At 46.7% G+C, this 19,497-nt stretch overlaps 3 protein-coding genes across 3 annotated transcripts; 2 read left to right on the top strand and 1 right to left on the bottom strand.

Moving 5' to 3' along the window:
- The first annotated feature begins 4,838 nt into the window (after positions 1-4,838).
- LOC107278299 (uncharacterized) lies at positions 4,839-8,711 on the top strand. The gene is made up of 7 exons (XM_015778449.3): positions 4,839-5,134; positions 5,637-5,736; positions 5,843-5,908; positions 7,139-7,253; positions 7,502-7,584; positions 7,733-7,794; positions 8,262-8,711. Exons 1-7 carry the CDS (start codon positions 4,929-4,931, stop codon positions 8,368-8,370), a joined length of 741 nt encoding a protein of 246 aa, XP_015633935.1. The 5' UTR covers positions 4,839-4,928; the 3' UTR covers positions 8,371-8,711.
- Positions 8,712-11,012: 2,301 nt separating this feature from the next.
- LOC4336273 (transcription factor RF2a-like) lies at positions 11,013-14,690 on the top strand. Its single transcript, XM_015777925.3, has 4 exons — positions 11,013-11,848; positions 12,734-12,866; positions 13,523-13,607; positions 14,102-14,690. Exons 1-4 carry the CDS (start codon positions 11,028-11,030, stop codon positions 14,470-14,472), a joined length of 1,410 nt encoding a protein of 469 aa, XP_015633411.1. The 5' UTR covers positions 11,013-11,027; the 3' UTR covers positions 14,473-14,690.
- A 371-nt stretch (positions 14,691-15,061) lies between these two features.
- Positions 15,062-18,128, bottom strand: LOC4336272 (cytochrome b561 and DOMON domain-containing protein At3g07570). Its single transcript, XM_015777926.3, has 4 exons — positions 17,642-18,128; positions 16,801-17,197; positions 16,425-16,720; positions 15,062-15,752 (listed from the first exon to the last, which is right to left on the bottom strand). The coding sequence occupies exons 1-4, from the start codon at positions 17,855-17,857 to the stop codon at positions 15,516-15,518; spliced, it is 1,146 nt and encodes a 381-aa protein (XP_015633412.1). The 5' UTR covers positions 17,858-18,128; the 3' UTR covers positions 15,062-15,515.
- Positions 18,129-19,497: the final 1,369 nt, after the last annotated feature.

Below are 19,497 nucleotides of genomic sequence, written 5' to 3'. Positions count from 1 at the left end.
TGCGTACTTGGCTGGAGTAGATAGTGCCTAGTGTCAATCTCATCGCCCGGTCGCGCGCGCGTGGATTGATAGGACATGTGACGCGCGCGTAGGGCTGTCAACGAGCTGAGCTCGAGCGAGCTCGACTGCCCAAGCTCGAGCTCGACACAAGCTCGAGCCGAGCTCAAGTCAAGCCTATTGCACCTTCGAGTTTTTAGGCAAGCTCGGCTCGAGCTCGTTCGAGCTCGAGCTCGGTACCGAGCTCGGCTATAAATAGTATAATATATATATAATAATAATCTCTTGATAAGTATAATTATTTTCTAGTTAATCACACTAATAAAAGAGTATAAAATGATTAAAATAAATATATTGTGCTAACACATGATAATTTATTTTGTAAATAGATAGTAATATATATATATATATATATTAATAAGATGAACATGCAATACAAACTATACACAGTCAAGCTCGTCCAGACTCGGTAAAGCTCGCGAGCTTTTGCTCAGGCTCGAGTTTGGCTCGTTTGGAGCTCGAGCCGAGCTTGAATCGAGCCTAGGACAAGCCAAACTCGAGCTGTTTGCGAGCCTCGAGCTTTTTTTACATCCCTGCGCGCGCATTGCGGAGTGAAGCGTGTCAAGTGTTTTCATGGTTGAGGATCATATCGATCGGTGTAGCAGTAGCAGGTACTGGAAGCTAGCTATCGCCGGCACGCCGGAACGACGAGAGTCGCGGGTGCGTACGTGGGAGCCATCAGCCATGTGTGCTCGACACGAGTCGAGAGCCATATGCAATGGACTCTTCACTGGTGGAGAAACCATCTTTGGTCGGTCGCCCGAAATCCACAATAGTCTCGGTTCCACTAAAAACCGGGACTAAAGATGATCTTTAGTCCCGGTTGGTGGCTACAGCGGGCATATTTGATCTTTAGTCTCGGTTGGTGTTACCAACCGGGACTAAAAATGATCTTTAGTCCCGGTTCTAAATCTGTCAGGCCTTGTCAGGCCCCCCGATATCTTTAGTCCCGGTTGATAACACCAACCGGGACTAAAGATAGGATCTTTAGTCCCGGTTGATATTATCAACCGGGAGTAAAGATCCCTGGGATCTTTAGTCCCAGTTGGTAACACCAACCGGGACTAAAGATGATCTTTACTCCCGGTTGATAATATCAACCGGGAATAAAGCGTACGCACCAGCCCACGCACAAGCGCATGCGTAGCCCATCCTTATCTCTTTTTCTTCTCCTTCCTTATCTTCATCCTCTCCCCTTCCTCTTCTCTCACCCCCTCTCCTCCTCCCCTCCCCCTCTTCCTCTTGCAGAGGCAGCCGACGGCGGCGGGATGGGGGATGGGCGCGGGCTGGCAGCGGCCGGCCGGCGGTGGCGGGATGGAGGCGGCCGGGCGCGGGCTGGCGGCAGCCAGGTGCGGGCTGGGGCTGGCGGCGGCGGGATTGCGGCTGGGCGCGGGCCAGCGGGATGGAGGACGGGCGGCGGCGGCCCGGCGTGGGCCGGCGGGATGGAGGCCGGTCACCGGCAGCCTCGCCCTCCCCTCCTCCAGATCCGGCCAGAGGGGAAGCGGCGGGATGGAGGACGGCCGGCGGCGGCCCGGCGCGGGCCGGCGGGATGGAGGCCGGTCGCCGGCGGCCTCGCCCTCCCCTCCCCCAGATCCGGCCGGAGGGGAAGCGGCGAGATGGGTGGCCGGCCGACGGCGGGATGGGAGGCCGGCCAGTGAGTCGATTTTTTTTTGATTTTTTTTAATTTGTGGTTTGGATGTTTTGATCTGTGAATGAATCTATAAATCGATATTGTGAATGAATCTGTGATGTTGTGAATGAGTATGTGACTCGATGTTGTCAATGAACCTTTGAATCAATATTGTGAATATATTTGTGATGTTGTGAATGAATATGTGAATGGATATTGTGAATGAATTTGTGGTGAATCTGTGAATCGTGCTGTGGAGTTGTGATGTGGATTTGGGGTTTGATTTGATGATATGCATACCACTCGATTCGGGAGAAAATAAAAAAGAAAAAATGACTAGCTGATGGACTGCCGCTACCCTCTCTTTAGTCCCGGTTGATGACACCAACCGGGACTAAATCTTTAGTCCCGGTTTTTTCAACCGGGACTAAAGATCGATCTTTAGTCCCGGTTTTTTCACCCGGGACTAAAGATAGCGATCTTTAGTCCCGGATTGGTAGTCCCGGTTTAAAAACCGGGACTATAGGGGGTTACGAACCGGGACTAAAAAGCACTTCTCCACCAGTGCTTGGAGTTTCTTGCCGACCCAGCCTCCTCTCCGAGCGAGCTACTCCAGCTAGCTTAGCTAGCTGCGGTTTGACCCGGGCGTATCGGGCGCCGACGGTATGCATCTTCATCGCTTCATGCGTCTGTTCTGACATGGCCACGTAGGTCTACTTATATGTTGTCATATATGCAGGGGCTCGAAGCGTACATACCGCTCTCACAGGGCAATGTGTCGCCTAGCTACTTGATGTGTAGATTTAGATGATGAAAAATTTTGAAAGATCGAACCGAATTGTTGGGTGTGATCGAATCCGCAGCATCAACTTACTAGCCAGAAATAGTGTTTACGTCATCGATCAAATGTAAAATATGATTATTATCCGCTTCTAGAAAAAACAGGGAAGGGACCATCGATCCATTCCGTCTTGTACTCAAATGGCTTTAAATTTGTAAAATTTCAAATTGACTTTAAATTTGTAAATTTCAAACTGTCCTGTATTCAAATGGTTTTGTTTTTTGTGTCAAATTTGTAAATTTCAAACTGACTTTAAATTTTTAACAAAATTCAACCATAATTTACCAGAAGTCAATAGTTTTAAAATGGTTTTTGCAGTAACCAGTTGAATCGTTAATGGTGCATACCTACCAAAAAAGTTTCATATTTGTCTATATTGACTTCTCGAGGAATAACTCAACCATTCTTTGTTGCATGGATATAAATTGTCCTTGTATAGTGTATATTGAATTGATTAGATGTAATTGTTGATTGTCTTGAATAAATATTTTTAAGGCCATATCATATTATTTTTTATATATGACATGAATGGAATGAAAGCTTAAATGGACGGATTTTAGGAAAATTATTTTCACTGCCATCAAATTTTAATATCTTATTAAAAATGTTACAACGCTGTAAGGACATATTACTAGTGCTTATAGTATAACGTGCGGTTAAACCAATGCATAGTCTAAATTAGCATTTGAGCTTTTGGGAGTTAATCTTGGATGTCATCTCACGTACGCTTACTAATCTATCATGTTCGTTATGTTTTCTTCACCTTGCTGCTGTGTATCGGTTTAGCCTGAATTTCCTAATATTTTCCATGTGTAACGCTTCAGCCGCTCCAATAAAAAGGAAAGAACTAGCCTAGACAATTCTAGGTAAAAGTGATAATAAAACTATTAATTAGGTGAATATCGGTTTAGGCTCACTTCTAACCGAAGTTTGGATCCTCTTTACCATATATCTTTACTCCATATTTACCATATTTCTTTACTCTAGCCTAGACACCACTTTGTAGACCCTTTTCCCTTAACATCGTTCGCTGTTCATAAATTTTATTTTCAACCCATTTTTTTCCCTTTTCAAATAAGCCTTCTTGTCTATGTTTTTAAATCTGAAAGATTTGAACATATTAATACACGGTAAAAAAAACATACGATAAAATAGGGGTTAACACAGTCAGGCCGATGTCAGTTTTTGATATTTTTAGCAATAAGATGAACCCGTCTAACGGCAATAACATGTAAACAAGGGGTTGGTAACACAATCCGGTGTGGCTACTTGCTCCGTTGAAATAAAATTTTGTGAACATATGCCCATATCATGCTCCTTCTCAACGAAGGTTTGACCGGCGGCGAGGACCCATACTTGCCATGGCAACTCGCTCCCACTAGCGAGGATTTCAAGGACTGTGTGGTTACAAGTATGCCACGTATAGTGGCGAAGCGAGACCAACGTCGTTTCTATGCATGAGTAATCATGCATAGTCTCGTGGTTAATTTGGCAGAAACGCAATGCCAATATCTCCAATCCAACGCTCAAATGGTGGAGGAGCTGATCAATGTCATCACGAATGAATGGCAAAAAAAAACTCGATCATGGTGGATTTGTTCAATTTTGACACTGGTTCACCTATATATTGTCGTAGCCGAGGTCCTCAGGACCAGGATAATGCAATGAAGAGCGGGAAGCCATATAAATCATTGTAATTTGAATATTTTCTTTCCAACATTTGTTGATAGTAATAAAATGTTTCCCTCAATCTTAATAGAACTCTAACCATATAGCTTGAGAAAAATATATAGAAATCTAGATACACTATAGTCCTTGATATGATAATCAATCTTTCCTCTATATTTTTACGAGATCCTTTTTGCTACTTTCAGGGGTTAATGTGTAATACTATTTCTTTGTAGGAACCTCTGTGCAACTTCGAAGGTGTAACTGAATTATAGAATCTATCTAGATCGTAGGTCTGTGGTGCCTTGCCTTAAAAAAAAAAAGCTCTACACGGTCACACTAGTATCAACCGTCATAGGAAGTGACATTCGAAGTTTATTTTCAAGATAGATATTATGGTTTGTTGTTTAGATAATATGAAAAGAAGGTTAAAAATAAAACACAAATTAAGCATCCACAGGGAGAAAAAAAAAGGTCAATTCAGAGCAAACTAATAAAAATCCCCTAAAGAGAGAGAGAGAGAAACCCGCCTCGGCTTGCGAACAAGTGTAACAAAAATCCCCAAATCGATCGAAAAGATCCCCAAAAAGAAAAAGAAAAAAAACTTCTTTTTTATTCCCCATCCACTCGTAGCGGGAAAGAGAAGAGAGGGGCTCTCCCGGCGCTCGGAGCGCAGAAGCAGCGAGCCGCTTCCCGAAGGGAGCAAGAAAATTCGCGCCCAGTTTGGTCGGCATGGGCGCGAACGGCCACCCGCCGCCGGCGAGCGCCGCCGCGCAGAACGGGTCCCATTCCAGTGGCGGCGGCGGAGGAGGAGATGGTGGAGGAGGGGGAGCAAACCCTAGCCCCGGCGGCACGGTGGCGGCGCTCCGGCACGACCCCGGCCTGGCGCGGGAGTGGTCGCCGGAAGAGCAGTCCACCCTCGACGAGTTGCTCGTCAAGTAAGTCGCGTGCTTCGCTGCGTCATGCAGATTTGGGGGTTTGGCAATTCGGATTAGGGGGTGCGTATGGGTACTGATTTTCCGAGTTTTGGATACAATTGCTTGGATTATGTCGGGTAATTAAGATTGTAACTGTACGACGGCTCCATTTAGGGTTTCAATTATGTAATATTTCTTAATTTTGCATGTCATTTTTTTCTGCCCTGTAAAAGCTACCAGTAGCATTTGTTTAGACAAGTGGATAATGTAGCAATGTTGAGAGACTATTTTTTTTCGTCCTCTATTCCCAGCATATTATGTGACTTGCTCTATTTTGTTGTACGGTATATTATGTGAATGCTCGGTCGTTGCATAATGGGTAGAATCCACATGGCACCGACACGTCTTGTTGCCATCAAAATGACAGTAGCACCGAAAACAACATTGTGAGGGGGCGTCATGGATTGTTTAGCTTTGAGGGCCTTTGTTTTTGCTCTGATGTTACTCTGGTGCTTGCTCTCAGGTATGCATCTGATGCTCCTGTAATTCGTTATGCAAAGATAGCCATGAAGTTGCCAGACAAAACAGTTCGAGACGTGGCCTTGCGTTGTAGATGGATGAATGTGAGTAATAAATGTAGCATATGCGCCTTCAACTCTGTTATCATGGTGCCTGGTCTTGTTACCCTTTTTCCAAGCAATGATTTGAGATTATGCATTTGATGTGCAGAAAAAGGAAAGTGGAAAGAGAAAGAAAGAGGACCACAGCTCCTCGAAGAAAAGCAAAGATAAAAAGGTTTTTACTAATATCTCCCATCCCCTCCATTCTCATGACTGTTGGAATGCATTATGGGAAAATTGATCCTGACTTGCTACAATAAGTTCATTTATAACAGAACCTGGTTAGACATAGTCCGAAAAGTCACTGAATGAAAATCCTCCAGATTATCTGGCATTTTGTAATGATATTTCTTAATGGAAGATGTCAGAACCATCTCTTCCAAAAAAAAAAAAACAAGCATATTAGATCAATTAGTTTTTTTAATACTTATTGATTGTCAGCACTTACTATGCACCACAAAAGCATCTGTGAATTTAATCTGTTTCAACCATATTGTCCGTAATATAAATGGGTTCTTTTGCAAACAAGCTGTTAGCTTGGCGGTAGTGCTTCCACTTGAGAAGCCGCTGGTCCTGGGCTCGAACCCAGGATTTGCACAAAAAAAAAAGAGCCCTCGTCAGCTTTTCCGTGTTCCACCCGTAACCATTGTGGTTGCCTTCAGTGAAATGTATGAGGCCAATATGCCCTGAGCACCCTGTGGCGCATCCAGGCAACCGGCCTTTGGGGTCTTTTCTCGACCGGGCAAGGAAGAGCTTCTTCTTAGTGCAATGCCGTGGGAGCGGTCTTTCCCCCACTGGTCGATTTTTTTTTTTTAATGAATGGTTTCTTCCGGTGCAACTTTATTACTTTGCTTTGGCAACTGTGTAGAGTAAGAGGTAGGGCATTCATATGTACTAATGTAAAATTCGCAATATGGTTTCATCGTTCGAGCTGTAAGTTATGCCATGTATTTAAGCTTCAAGATGGCATTTGCAAGAGCCATCGTATTTCAAGTGTATATCGCTATTCTGTAGCTCCAGCTTGGACCTTGCTATATTGATCTATACCCCCCCCCCCCCCCCCAAAAAAAATCCAATAAATGTGGCATTTATTTTGTATGCATGAGAGAATTTAAAATTTCATATTAATGCCTGCACTTGATACTTATAATTGTGTCGCACTTTATTTTTGAGATTTTACATTTATGCACTTTAAAGTGGAACCGTTTTCTGTTACTTTTTATTTTTCTGCAGCTGGCAGGAAATGAACATGTTTTTTTATTATATTTATGTGAAAGCACTTGTTTTCAACTTATTTTACTCATGCGTTGTGACGATTCACCAAGAGAAAAAGTTCCTTGATGTGTGTGTAGCTAATGCATGCTATATTCACAAGTTTTACACTGACAGACATTTATTGCTGCAGGAGAAGGTTTCAGATTCTTCGTTGAAACCACCTGTTCATATAGCTGGAAGGCCTAATGTTCCTCCGTACCCCCTTCCAGCTCTGCCCATTGACGATGATGAAATTTCTTCCAAAGGTAAATCACAATTGATATTGACTGAACTAATTCGCAGTTAGTTTCATATGTTTTATTGAACCTTTTCATTGGTCCAGTTACATGTGCAATGAAGAAATGCGCGTGTTATGCAAAGTTCTTTCTCGTGTATCATTTGGGACTTGTATGGACCATGATTTGACTGCTGAAGTCAAGTGCACCAAATTTTATGTCCGGGACTGTCGACAGGTTGCTGAATTCATTACTTCTTTTTTTCCCCCTTTTTGCAGCAATTGGAGGTCCAACAGGAGAAATCCTTGAAACTAATGCCCAAGTTTTGAGTCAAATTTCAACCAACCTCAGCACTATGCAGGTATTGTGTGTTTATTTCAAGATGACCCCTGGTGATACTGCCTCATCAATATATTTCAGGATCATGCTATTTTTCTTTCATTTTATCATTACATCTACCATATCTTTCCAGTTTTACTCATCACTTGGTAGTTTATCCTTTTTTGCAGATACAGGATAACATCTCTCTACTGTGCCAAACTAGAGACAATATACTCAGGGTCTTGAAAGAGTACGTTTGAATCCTTCCTTCTGTTAAATTTGCAAAATTTTGAATTGATTTCATGCCGTTTGTCCAACTCTTATATGTTTGCTAATTAGTATCCTTGTATGTTTTAGTAAGTAGTCACAGACCGTGACTTTCCTTGTTTGGGTCTCTATATATAATGAAATTAGAATGTTGCATTATGTTGTCATGTGTGATGAATCATATGTAGCCATCAAAATTTGGAACGATGATCCTCTTTGCAGTTCCCATCAGGCATTCTTTCATTCATTTTCTGACTGAAAATTTATCAGTAGATGGATCTTGGATATTTTCTGTAGATTTTTCTGGTAATCCATGTTACAGGACAGTCAAATCTATTAAGATCTTACTTATGGGAAGCATACACAGATAAATGATGCTCCGGATATTATGCAACGTTTGACAGCTCTAAAAAATTTAGTTCTGCTTCTCATGCAACGTTGATCTTGCAGGATAAATGATGCTCCAGATATCATGAAGCAGATGCCACCGCTACCAGTGAAGATAAACGAGGAGCTAGTCAACTCAATGCTCCCCAGGCCAACTGTACCTATGCAGTAGTGAACTAGTGATAGTGAATGAACATATATCCTCAGTAGTCTCAAGAGCTCTTTAGAATAGACAGCTAAAATAAAAATGCCAGCCTTGTTCTGTTCGTTCATTGTGTAGCTCCTCTGGTCCTTGATCTAATCTGTTCCTTTCAGCATGTTCCGTCTAGTACTCTAGATTGTTGACCTTCCAACCGTTCTCCAAATCAGCCGGTTGGAACATGTACCATACTGCCATGGGACATGGTTTCCTTCTACAGCAGTGTCACCTTCAAACTCTGGCATGTTTTGTAATCTATAGCTGTTTAGCCTAATATGATGGAATATTGGAATGGGAAGCCAAGATTTACCCTCTGCGGTTCTCTTAAATGAGGCACAGTGTATGCATTGTTTTGCCCCCTTTGTTTTTGTTTGTGTTTGGTGCTTTCCTACCATAGTTCTGGGTGTGTTTAGTTCACGTCAAAATTGGAAGTTTGGTTGAAATTGGAACGATGTGACGGAAAAGTCGAAAGTTTATGTGTGTAGGAAAATTTTGATGTGATGGAAAAGTTGAAAGTTTGAAGAAAAAGTTTGGACCTAAACTCGGCCTCTATTGAGATCAGGTAATTTTATTGGATGCGTATCTTTTTGAATTAAATGGCTATCGCTACACCCTTGTCGTACGAAAGTAGCCTACAGTACGGGTGTGTTTCGTTCAATGCTATTCTTAAATCTTATCCATACCAAATTCATTGTTGACATTACGGGGTATGTTTTGGTTCAACGCTATTCTCAAATCTCAATCATACAAAAAAAATGTTAGTAATAGCAAAGTACCCATAGGCTATTTGGTTTGTTACCGAAAAATATGGGATGCCAGTATTTTGTTAAGGATAGAAAACCTTTGAACTAACTTTACCAAAATTTTTACATCAAACAAAACAACCAACTTATACCAATTTTTTGCCTGCCAATATTTTGATAAGGTTGAGAGTGGCTACAATCCAAACAAGACATCGAGGGGAAAAAATAGTAATGTGGGTGCCCAAAGCCTCCATATAAGGAATAAGTCCACTTTGACTCCCTTAAAAGTGACCTGAATCTAATCCGTGACCCTCAACCGTAAAACCGGATAGGACGACTCCCTGAACTATTAAAACCGGTACAATTTGACTCCCTCAGCGGTTTTGGAGTATGGTTTCGCTGACGTGACGCATACGTGGCGGTATGGACCTGGTCTTCCTTCCAAGTGGCGCTGACATGGCGGTTACGTGTCACTCGAATTAAAAAAAATATGTCACCCATTTTTTCATTAAAAAAATGTGGGACCCACCGGTATATGGGGCCCACGTGTCATCCTCTCTCTTCCCTCCTTCCTCGTCCCTCTCTCCCTTCTCTCTCTCTCCTCATGCCTATGTCATGGATCCCCGTCTCCTCGACTCCCCGTCGTCGGCGCCTCCACCTCGCCACCGTCAGCGCTCTCCCAGCGTCGTCCTCCCCGAACGACCGTGCGCGCGTCTCATGACCGGCGTCGAGGGGTGTGGCCAGGCCCCAGGCATGGAGTTGGCCGTGCGCGCGGTGCGAACGGATGCGGTGGTGGAGGCCGACCGCCACCGCCACCGCTGCGTTGGACGAGGGGTTCGGCGAGCCCTCGGCGGAGAATCTGGCCGCCGAGCTGCTCTAGCTCGAGCAGAAGATGGCCAAGTGCGGCGCCGCCCGTTCGGCCACCGCGCCGAGAGGACTGGGGGCGGAGGAGGTCGCCGGCGTGGATCCGTGAAGGAGAGGTTGGGAAGGACGACGCCGGGAGGGCGCCGGCGGTGGCGAGGTGGACCTTCTACTCTTCTTCGGTTATTCCTACGCCAAGTGGTAGAAGCAACAGCACAGCAAACCTTCTTTTTGTTCAGTTCATGCTCAAGCAAACAAGCAGCAGCAGCTTGTTGTCGGGTTGAGCTAGCAACCAGAAGCTCGTTCGCCCTTATCAAGGCTTCATCAAGCAATAAGCAAATAGCAGCAGATCCCGAGCAGCAAAAGCGGACTTCATCACCGCCGCGACTTCTACGCGCGGGGTATAGCGCCTGACGCCCGCAGAGGCCCGCACCTTCTTCTCCCAAGCGGCGCTGCCTCCGAGCTACTGCAGCGGCGAGGGGCAAAGGTGCCCCCACATGGGGGGCAGGGAGGTGGACGCCGCGACCGGTGGTGGCGGCAGCCGACGGTGGCGAGGTGGAGGTGCCGACGACGGGGAGTCGGGCTCCATGACGCCGGCGTGAGGAGAGAGAGAGAGAAGGGAGAAAGGGAGGAGGAAGGATGGAAGAGGGAGGATGACACGTGGGTGTCATATTATTTTTTAATGAAAAAATGAGTGACATATTTTTTAATTCGAGTGCTACATAACTGCCATGTCAACGCCACGCGGAAAGAAGACTAGGTCAATACCGCCACGTATGCGTCACGTCAGCGAAACTGCCCTTCAAAACCACCGAGAGAGTCAAATTACACCAGTTTTAATATTTCGGGGAGTCGTCCTATCCGGTTTTACGGTTGAGGGTCACGGATTAGATTCGGGTAACTTTGAAGGGAGTCAAAGTGAACTTATTCTTCCATATAGTATGCACAACAATTAATCGCAAATTCTGTGAAATGTTCATCCCTGGCCCAGTTCCCGGTTCCCCATGATAAGCTAGGGAGAGCTCCATGGCAGAGTCCAGAATATTCGGAGGTCTCAAGCCCACCAAGTCCAGGTTACTGGGCCCTACTATCAGAGGCCCACCACCCAACGGCGCGGCCACTCATGCCCCACGTCGCATCCTCTTCTCCTTTTCTCCGGAGAGTCAATGGCTCGGTCAAAGCTCAACGAGAGCATGTCTTCCTCCTCTCCGTTCTCCGTGTCTCCCCGCCCCATCCGCCGCTAGCCCCGCCTACCCTCGCCTCGCCTCCTCCGCCGCCTCCGCCTCCGCCCCCGCCCGCCTCCGCTCCCGCATTACCCTCCCCGGTGGCAGATCTCCCGTCCCCCCAATGGACCCGGCCGCCTCCGCCGCGGAGTCGTCGTCGCTGTCGTCGCGCGACGTCGCCGCGATGCCGGACTCGCCGCCGCGGCGGGCGGCGAGGCACCGGCGCGCGCAGTCGGAGATCCTCCTCGGGGCGGCGCTCCCGGACGACATCGCCTTCGACGCCGACCTCGGCGTGGTCGGGGAGGTCGGCGGCGGCGGCGGGGACGACTACGAGGAGGAGGAGGAGGATGACGAGGAGGAGGAGATGGAGGGGGCGGGCGGCAGCCGGATGTTCGAGATGTTCCTCGAGGCCGGGGGCAAGCTCGAGACCCCGGAGCCCGCGGCGCCGCTGCCGCCGCCGCCCGCTCGGCCGCGTCACCAGCACAGCATGTCGATGGACGGGTCCACGTCCCTGGCGTCGTCCGCCGCGGGTGTGGCGGGGAGGATGGGCGCGGACGCTAAGAAGGCCATCTCTGACGCCAAGCTCGCGGAGCTCGCCCTCGTTGACCCCAAGCGCGCCAAGAGGTGAGAGAGACTGGCCTGAGAAGTGAGAACCCCTTAGTTTCGCTTGCTTGAATGCTTGTCACCTTTGTGGTATTTTTGGACGGTAAGAATTGGGGAATAGGGTATCATTGCGGCGTTTGATAGGGACAGATTAACTGACTTAGCGTGTTCGTGATTCTGACGAAAGCAAACCTACGAAGTCACAAGATTAAGTGTGTGAACAGTAAGAAAGTTGTGGAATCCGTGATTTTATGATTTTTAACGTGGGGGAATCATACATTGGAAATCATGCTATACTGCTACATTTGAACTATTGATAAAACAGAGTATAGCACTAACTACTAAGCCTGTCTCTATCTATCATTGATGAAGGGAAATTTGGTTCTGAGCAGGTTTGGTATAGTGTACAGTAGTAGTTAATATTTAACAAAGCTGAAAAGGACCGTCATTTGTGTTGTTAATCTCACATCTAAGGTGTGATATGCAAATAAGTGCTTATGGTGATGTTGGTGTGCTCATCATATAACCGAATAGCCCTTGCCCCTTATAGATGGTTCTTAATTCACTAGCACATTGGAGAATATCTTCAGTTGGAATATGTGATGTTGACAATTATATATTTGTTTTAGTCTGCGTTCCCCTACTTAGAGGGGCCCTATATATTATATGGATTTAACTGTAATTTAGCCCCTTTTATCAGCAGTAATTTAGCTCAACTTTTTTTTAACTGTATGTCAGTTTGTGTTTTCAAATAATTCATAAGTCCAATTTTCCACAGCTATCTAGACTGTGTTTGACTGAGGTTATTTGGTTTTACCGATTATTTTGTCTCACTTACAAATTGGTTTTGTGTGCCTTTTGGGTTTTGACTTCAGTTAATTCTTTTACTCCTTTGAAACATTTTAGGATCTTGGCAAACCGCCAGTCAGCTGCTAGGTCAAAAGAAAGAAAGATGCGCTACATTGCAGAGCTTGAGAGAAAAGTACAGACTCTCCAGACAGAAGCAACTACACTATCAGCACAGTTGTCCATGTTACAGGTACTTTATTTTGGCTTTACCTTATCTCATACTTTGTGCATCCATGATTTAGACACTCTACACCAATGTTTAGCAGTTGGTTCTACTCTACTAGACAAATGCCTCAGCCCCATGAAAATGTTTATTTAGGTACATGCCTATGCTTTTAACTTGGCATTTTTTACCTGGCAGGCTTCCTATTATCTGTGTTAGTATAAGGTTACTAAACTTGTAGGTTATTCTAAATTTCATGCTGGTTGTATATCAAGTGAAGCTATTTGACAAAGTGCTGCACTGCTGCTTGTTCTGGAAATTCCGACAACCCATACCTAGGGGTGGTAATGGGCCCATCATTTTGACCTACAAAATGTGAGGGTTGGGTCCAAAAAGGTTTGGGCTGAAATTTAGAATTTTTTTGTGCTAAAAATATTTAAGGGTTGAGATGGGTTGTGAAAGGACCCACAGGCCACCCCGACCCTGTTTCCTCTATCTGAGCAGTAACCATTTATGGTAGTTAGGATGTTAACATCTGATTTATTTTTTCCAGCTGCAAATACACCTTTTGTATCCTACAGGTTGATACTGTTAACATATTGCAGATTATGTAGTTTTTGAAGGAACTTACTTTTCAGTTTTCCACGAGTCTATCCTTGATTATCTCTACCTGAATAATACAGAGAGATACCACTGGTTTAACAAGTGAAAATAGTGATTTGAAAATACGGGTGCAAACAATGGAGCAACAAGTCAGGCTGCAGGATGGTAAGGTTTTCATATCATCGCAGTAATTCTAATCGAATTGCCATATATTTTGAGAAAAAAAAATGAAGTGTCTTCATGACACACTAATTTATAGTATATATAACTGGAAATTACTTGAGCCTATTAAGTATTGTTTTCTTTTCTCTTTATTCTCTTGCGTCTTCGTTGGAATAATATAGTGTGATATTATCTTCAATTTTCTCCTGATATTTTCTTTTTCATCACCTAGTGATCGAAGTGATATTATTGTTTTCTCTACCCCTTTTGCTGAGTTATTAACCTTTTGTCTATGGTAGAGACGTAACAAAAAATCATAAAACAAGATATAAGTTGTATGAAGAAAGTAAGCATTAGTTAATGCAAATTATGACTTAGGATATCATCTTTGATAGGCTTCAGATCATTTATTACTATTTTGTAGGTGTCACAAAAACTCTCCTACAGTGTTTTTCCAATCATCTTTAGGATTGTAACTGTTCCTTGTTTGCATGTAGCACTAAATGACAGGCTAAGAGATGAGATTCAGCAGCTAAAGGTTGCAACAGGTCAGGTTAATGCCAACTGCGGCAAAGTGGGAAACTTTGGCCTCTCCTCATTTGGAGGCGCCAATCCACAAGGTTACCAGCGCAGTCACATACAATCTCTTCTGGCAGCCCAGCAGCTGCAGCAGCTACAGATCCACTCCCAGCACCAGCAGCAACAGATGCATCTGCAGCAGCATCATCATCTTAGCACGGTCCAACAGCAGCTTCTGCAGGAGGGGTTGCCCTTGCCAGGGGATCTGAAGATGAAAGGAATTGTGGCGGCATCCCATGCACAGAACGCCGGCGCATCTGAAAGCCACGCTCTGAGGAGTGAGCCGTGAGTTGGCATAGGCTCATGGCGGTTGTCAGTAATAATAACATGTTGTATCTGAGTGACTCATGCATAGGCTAGCGCAGTATCTAGGTAAAATTTCAGACTATCTATGAAGCACTTAGATGCCTGCAGCCTGTAGAATGTAGATCCCATTCAGTTGTAAGTTGTAGAACTGATGAGGCAAAACTGAGTAATTCACCGGTGCCATGGAGTATGTTCACGTCATATGCAATCGCGCCTGTCTCAATATCTGACCTTGTTCTCTTGTGGACATCAGGTATGTCGACAAGTCCCTCTTCCTGCTTCCCTAGCTACAATTGTTTTTGGTACCGGTTTTACCTGGAATTATTTAGTCCTGGTGATATCCGGTAACCCGGGGAAAGGTTCAGAATTTTAATTTTAGCTTTGAATTCATGGGCTTTTAGGCCAGTTAACGCCAGTTTTGGGAACCTGTGGCTCACTACTGCATTGCTGCTGCTTCTGCTGCAGGAATAGAATGATATAGAAGTCGCCTTCACTGATACATGCTGCTGTTGTTTCAACTTCCAAACCGCGAAGAAAATCGTCCAACACACATGAAGCTAGGCGGGAGAAGCTTTGTAGCTGAATCAGCAAATGATGCCATTAATTGATCAATACACAGGGGAAGGGAAACGTGAACGAACTACCAACCACAACGGTACAACAACCACGCCAACGACACCATGCACCAATGTACAAACACGAACCAGACCGGAGCGTCCAGCTAGGCAAAGAAACAGCAGTCCAGCCCCGGCCTCGTATCCTCCTATACCCCAAAAGACAAAAGAATTCAATAATAATCAACCAATTAAACACACTCCTCTCAAAATGCGCTGTCCAACCCAACAACCGTGTGAGAGCTAGGAAAAAAGAATAATAATCGCTGTGTTTTGCTGTATGCCGTGTCATCACTTGTCGTGAACGCGGTGTGCCCATTAGTCCCTGTTCCTCTGTAGACTGAGGACGACGCATCATCGCCGTGATCGATCGAGAATGGATCGGAGATGGACGGACGGACGGAGGGACGGGTCAGTCGTCGTCGGAGTAGCAGCGGTTCATCTCGAACGCGGCGACGGCGATGACCCAGACGGCGACGAAGACGCCGTAGGAGACGATGTAGGCGCTGACCTCCTGCGCGATGTGCAGGCCGAGGAAGATGTTGCCGATGGCCACCAGGATCGCCGCCCGCCCGATGTAGTGGTGGTACCAGTTCCAGAACCGCCTCACCTTGGACGTCTTGTCCGGCCGCGCCAGGAACGCCATCACCTGCGTTGCCCATGTAATTCATCAATCAAACCACGAATAAGGGTAGAGAGTGGATTTTATGAAGCCAGCCTCACGCAATGCCTGCCACTCTAGGAACCGTGAGGCCCAGAGCTTTCGCCCAAGCCCCGCCGGCCCAACTACGCAACTTGGAACGGGCGGGCCATCTATGGCACTGCCAACCCAGGCGCGCAGCCATACGGCAACGTCCACACCACCTTAATGCCCCCGCTCGGGTTACAAGCTCGCGCTGCTGAGCTCGGCCTCGTTGTTTTCAAGGGAACATGTCCTCGTTGTTTTCATAACTATTTGAGTGACATATAAACTGTTTACAATAGCTATTTGAGTATTTGAATAACTGTTTAGAATAGTTTCCCATAAGGTTATCAAACAATTCGGCTATGACGGATACATGGAGAAATGGAACTAGTTGGCTCAAAGAACATGCAGCTGACGTTGCAGTCTTCGTTTACTAGTACTCAGATTCTCTAGAGTGATTCTGAGCTTCCCGTAGCTTGGTTAGCAATTCTATCATTCACAGTCAACTTACTCACTCATGGCTAGAAAAATCGATGATGGCCTTGCGGCGCATGTGCAAATCATTGAGCATTTTTTTTTCAACTCAGCTGCAATTATTCTAGTTCTCCCCCATGTTCAGAGACCAAGTTAATTTACCTGCAGCGAGGCCATGGCCAGGATGGCGATGCCGAGCGCCCGGTGCACGTCGACGTTCTTGAGCCCGTCCTCGTTGAGGCGGAAGCCGAGGACGACCGACGCGATGCCGACGGTGAACGCGACGGCCTGGATGGCCATGTGGGCGTAGAACCAGTACGGGTCCACCCGCCGGAAGTAGCGCGCCGCCATCATGCCGAGCGGCATCAGCACGCCCCACGCCATCATCGCCAGCAGCCCGTGCTTCCTCTCCGGCGGGAACCCCCCGCCGCCCGAGCCACCGGAGCTCGACGCCATCCCTGAAAAAAAAACGAAACAGGTCAAAAACAAAATCCCTCTGCTCCATCTGTTTGTCGAAATGCGTGCAAGCATTTTGTACCGGAGGTGTAGTTGAAGGCGTGGGAGTGCATGCTCCGGTGCATCGGGAGGGTGGCGTCGGAGGGCGGCAGGTTGCCCTCGGGGCCGACGGCGTAGATCAGGTGCGGCTGCGGGAGGTCGGTGCTGAGCTGGAAGGCGAGGTAGAGCCGGCCGGAGCGCGACACGGCGACGGCCTTGTTCTTGACCAGCGTGAGGCGGCCCTTGTCCGGGTAGCACTCGTCGGGGCTCTTGCCGGTGAGGTAGTACTGCTTCACCGTGCCCTTCCCGCCCGACGACCACGCGACGACGGCGCTGCTACCGACCATCAGCCCCTTGCCGGAGAACCCCACCGCCACGTACGAGCCCTTGTCCGGCGCCGAGAGGATGAAGCTCCATTGGCTCTCTCCGGTGTTCTTGTACTGCGGTGACACGAGCAGTTTGAATCAGATCACTTCAGCTTACGGTTAATTACTCCTTGATGCAAAATGTGATGGTTTATCTATGATGCACACTACTTGCATTGATGCTACCAAATTTTGTTCCTCCCAAACTATCGCAAGAACATACTCCAAGCATGAAGCATCAGTGCTTAATTAGTACACTGCCACAGTGCTAGTTCATCATTATAGGACCAAACCAGATCATCCAAGCAACACTCGTTTAACTAATTGCAGTATTTACTCCACTCTAATCAATTTAACTACCAAGCTTCCATTTTCCAGCCATATCTGGCTAGTTTGCACACTGCACGCGTGCATTGGCAATGGCATCTAAACTAAACAAATCACCGAGATGAAAATTGGTACAGTATGCAGTAAAACTCCAAGAATTGATAGGACTGCAAAATTCAGCAGCATACATACCCGCAGGACGAAGTCCTCCTGCTTCCAGACGGTCAGGCAGCGGAAGGCGGAGGAGTTGAAGGGGACGAGATGAGCGACCGCGACGCCGGCGCTACTGCACGAGTCCGACTGCTGCTGCTCCTGCTGGCTCGCCGCGAACGCGAAGCAGAAGCCGAGGAGGAGGCAGAGCAGGAACAGATGCTTCGCCGAAGAAGAAGAACAAGAAGCTGCCCCCATTGGCGTGTCAGCCTGCCACTGATCCCCCTGCCCTGACTGCTCTTCTTCCCCTCCTTCTTCTTCCTCTTCCTCCCGTGCCTTTCTTGGATTTGGCACGCGATTTGGCTTAGCTCTGAGAAGCACCGGCTAAGCTTGCTCGCCTCGGACAAGATTGGTGGTGCTTGGAAGGTAAGAAATGGCCAAGAAATGTGAGCCGCGGGGGACAGTTTGGCAGGTCAGAGGATGCTAGTGTTGCTTGCCTCTCTCCCCTCCCTCTGATCGAATCACTCCCGATCGAGTACTGTCCCAGCGTGTATATATCTCGTCAAGTGGACAGCGTCCTTGGTGTGCGTAGTTAGAGCCATGGTGGTGCTGGTGGTGGTTTACCTAGGGATGCCGCACATGCATGGCAGCAATCCGTGTAGGCGCAATTTGCAGTGGCGTTCCACTTGTTGATTAGAATAACAAACAGATGTACAGATAGCCAATTAGAGCAAATTTAATAGTATAGCCAACTACTAACTTCAATTCATCTATAACCAATCTAATAGCTCATTTATATAATAGTTACATACTACACTATTAGTATCTGGTCCCACCTGTCATACACACACTGCGTCTTGGAGTCCGTGCTGCAACTGGCTACAAATCTGTAGCCCGCTGCCTTTCTCTCTCCTCATTTATCTATTTAAAATATATTTGCAGCTGGCTTATAGCTGCTATTGTACCTGCTATTAGGAGTTGCAAGGCCACCAAACACTCACCTTCTTGCCATATTTTCTTGGAGACCTCTATCATCAGTCATTTGATTACTAGTTTTAGGGAGTTTTAACTCTTAAAACAATACGAATGGGAAGGAACGAAATTTATGTGATCCGTTTCATGAAGCGGGACAATTTTTCCAACTTCTGGTTTTCAAAGATTAACACTGGACTTGTGCATTCGCATGCCCAAAACTCTAGTAGTCTTTAGGTCCGCACTCTGTCAACCTGTTACATGTGTCCGTATGTACAGTGGTAAACCAGTGCACAGCCAATACTTACACGTTCCAATCCAAACCCAAACCCAAACCCCAATCAAGCAGATTGGGGGGGACCCGTTGGCCGTTGCTTGTGAGTGCACACCATTATGAAACCCCCCTCTCCTGCACACCCCAACCCATCAACGGGCAACGTCCCCCCAACATGTCCCTTGTCCTCTACGTACACCGCCACGCATGAGCGAGACAAAAAGCCAACAAGGCGAGAATACGTACGTACGTCTACGACATCCAACGCCGCCTGAGCTGCCACATCGAGGAGGTGGGGGAAAAAAAAGCCGGCCGCGCGCGCGAGCACCACCGTCCACCGGCGGGGAGGGAGGAAGGCGGAAAAGCGATGGCTGTCTGGGTTGGCTTGGCCCCGGTGGATGATTATTGCGGCCCGGAGAAACAGCTCATGGGATTTAAAGGGAGATGCCAGGTTGCACATGCCGCTTGCCGTAGGTCGGTCGATTGGTTTGGCTTGGCTCGGTTTGATTTGGTTTTTGCCTTTGGTCTCGAACGAGCGAGTCCGTCAGACCGCGCGGCCGTAATCTTGCGTGCTGGTACAGTACGTTGCGGGGTTTGCAGTAGTAGTGTAGGACTACGTACTACCACGCTGTGAGACAACATGGAAGCTGGC

This window comes from Oryza sativa, chromosome 4 (genome assembly GCF_034140825.1).
Source record: "Oryza sativa Japonica Group chromosome 4, ASM3414082v1".
In the NCBI taxonomy this organism is placed as follows: Eukaryota; Viridiplantae; Streptophyta; class Magnoliopsida; order Poales; family Poaceae; genus Oryza; species Oryza sativa.
Note: the sequence above shows the minus strand (reverse complement) of the source record. Positions and strands in the feature narration are given on the sequence as shown.